General features: G+C 39.7%; 1 protein-coding gene across 1 annotated transcript in view; it reads left to right on the top strand.

Annotated features, from left to right (window-relative positions):
• The window catches only part of LOC103374985 (butyrophilin-like protein 9), a 4,429-nt gene that overhangs the window by 2,404 nt on the left and 1,632 nt on the right, over positions 1–393 (top strand). The window contains exon 4 of the mRNA XM_008305167.1: positions 219–299. Coding sequence (XP_008303389.1) covers positions 219–299 — 81 coding nt within the window. The remainder of the gene's footprint in view (positions 1–218; positions 300–393) is intronic.

Raw genomic sequence — 393 nt, 5'->3', positions numbered from 1 at the left:
AAAGTTGTCAGAAGGAAAATAAAACTCAGTGACGAGAGAAAACGTCATCGGAAAACTTGTTTGATTCCTTGACATGTCCTTTCGTTTACGATGAGACATTACCCCCTGCTGAAGTTTGGTTTGATTATTTTGGCATAAATGTAATGTTATGGATGGACGGTGGACAGATTAATGTGAACTAGCGAAATATAAACACTGACATCTTTCCTTTGTTCTTTCAGACAAAAGTGGTGCAATTGCTGGCATCATCGTTGCTGTCGGTGTTGTCGGTCTTGTCATTGCTGCCATTGTTGTCAAACGTAAGTCCCAAATTTCTCTTCTCTTCATTTTCACTCGTTAATGTAAAAAAAAACTGTATCCATGTGCTTCTCCATGCGTAACAGGCCCGCACAT

This window comes from Stegastes partitus, unplaced genomic scaffold (assembly GCF_000690725.1).
Source record: "Stegastes partitus isolate 25-593 unplaced genomic scaffold, Stegastes_partitus-1.0.2 Scaffold2426, whole genome shotgun sequence".
NCBI lineage: Eukaryota > Metazoa > Chordata > Actinopteri > Pomacentridae > Stegastes > Stegastes partitus.
Note: the sequence above shows the minus strand (reverse complement) of the source record. Positions and strands in the feature narration are given on the sequence as shown.